The sequence below is a fragment of the Cynara cardunculus genome (assembly GCF_001531365.2).
Source record: "Cynara cardunculus var. scolymus isolate 2C chromosome LG 10, CcrdV1, whole genome shotgun sequence".
Taxonomy (NCBI): Eukaryota; Viridiplantae; Streptophyta; class Magnoliopsida; order Asterales; family Asteraceae; genus Cynara; species Cynara cardunculus.
In genome coordinates this window covers 20,298,696-20,300,491 of record NC_037537.1, presented here as the reverse complement: position 1 = coordinate 20,300,491, position 1,796 = coordinate 20,298,696, and the positions used below count along the sequence as shown (strand labels likewise).

The 1,796-nt window shown below is 37.4% G+C and overlaps 1 protein-coding gene across 1 annotated transcript; it reads left to right on the top strand.

Moving 5' to 3' along the window:
• Positions 1 to 246: 246 nt before the first annotated feature.
• LOC112519295 (auxin-responsive protein SAUR21-like) lies at positions 247 to 677 on the top strand. The gene has a single exon (XM_025127341.1). The coding sequence runs from the start codon at positions 304 to 306 to the stop codon at positions 598 to 600; it is 297 nt and encodes a 98-aa protein (XP_024983109.1). The 5' UTR covers positions 247 to 303; the 3' UTR covers positions 601 to 677.
• Positions 678 to 1,796: the final 1,119 nt, after the last annotated feature.

Genomic DNA, 1,796 nt, shown 5'->3' with positions numbered 1-1,796 from the left:
TGTCTTCCAACCTGTTAAAGCTTATACCCAGCACCATGGTCCCTCATGGATGAAGCATATCCATCAAATTAATCGTTGAATGATATCACAATAAGCTTGGAAGACAAAACCATGTGATATTGATTTTTCTCTATACCACATATCACCAGCTATGGTCTACCTCTCCGTATACGAGTTGGTTATATAAACCATTCCATATGCATAAGCACAACCACAATAACATACTTCACCAAGGATTAGTTTGAGCTTTTTCTTTCTTCATCAGCCTTTTTAAACAAAGCAGACTGCGCCCTCCTTAGAACAATGGCCATTCTTATGCCTCGGATCATTCAAGCAAAACAAATTCTCCGACGATCATTGTCAAATGGAAGCAGCAATAAATACATGGTCATCCCTAAAGGTCATTTTGCTGTTTATGTTGGTGAACAAGAGAAGAAGAGATTTGTGGTTCCAGTATCATTGTTAAGCCAACCTGCATTTCAAGAACTATTATATCGGGCAGATGACGAATTTGGGTACAACCATCCAATGGGTGGCCTCACCATTCCTTGCAGCGAAGACATATTCACCGATCTTGCTTCTCGTTTGGGGGCATTATGACTTGTACCTAGCAGTTTTTAGTTTCTACCATGGTTTTGTAAAGAACTAACCAATAGGACCTTTTAAAGTTTGTAAGACGCGTGGAGAGAATTATCCCGTTTTATGAAATTTGATTTAGAATTACATATTCTGATGGTGTTATGAGCTAAGACATACATGACACAATACCATTCAATTCTTACATCTGAATAAACTAAAAAGCTTAAACTTGAATGCCTGCCGTGAGTTCGTCCAAGCCCAAATTTGCCTCCCTGCTTTTCTTCATGATCATAAGCTTCTGGTTCATTTGGTCTGTAATAAATCGAAATTTTATAATCAAATACAGAAACCCACGTGATAACTTCTTTTTGAAATAGTTTGGACAACACGATCTTGGGTGAACATGTTTACTCAATGTATGAAATGGGATTTGTAGCATTAATTATCCCTTATATTTTAGTCTTGTGTCCCTTTTGAACTGGTCAATATAAATCCTTCGTTTGTTGACTTCCTAGTATCTTGAGTAACATGACAAGTTTCAATGAATTCTTCACGTAATGTCATGCACCACATAAGACATGTGGAACTCCTGCAGTGATAAGAAGTTCGGTTTTATGAGTATAAAATCTAATTGACATTATAATAGCCTTAGAGACGGGAGCTTCTTTGGCTTCGAGAATCAGACTATATATTTTTCTGTTGCATGAACCACAGTCAAGTTCTTGCGGGGTGGCCTTTCTATTGTTCATCCTGTGGAAGCTCAGAGACTATGTTAAGCTCAGTGACAGTGAGGGATTGTTTGGGAAAGGAGGAACAACGAATAGTGGTTGTTCAGTCTAACCCCAGAAAAGCTAAGAAGCAATGTTCAAGGGAATGAGCCCAAATTTAAATTTCAATATGAAAAAGCATTGGTACAAAAATGAGCTTGAGTGACGGCTAAAACCGTTAGCGTAGGTATACGGCAACGGTTGTTGTGGACATACAAATCATCACCTTAGCTACTTTCACTTTTGATACACTTTTGGTTACGTTTAAAAAACGTTACAAAAACACAACAAAAACACAACAAAAACCATTAGCATAAGGCTAAAACCGTCACGTATGGTGTATAAGAAAATTGTATTTTGTTCTAAAAAAAATTACTGTAACATGACATTTGGTGACGCTTATTTGTTAGTCCCGAAGGGCAAGGCAATAAGCAGAAAGTAATTGTAGAA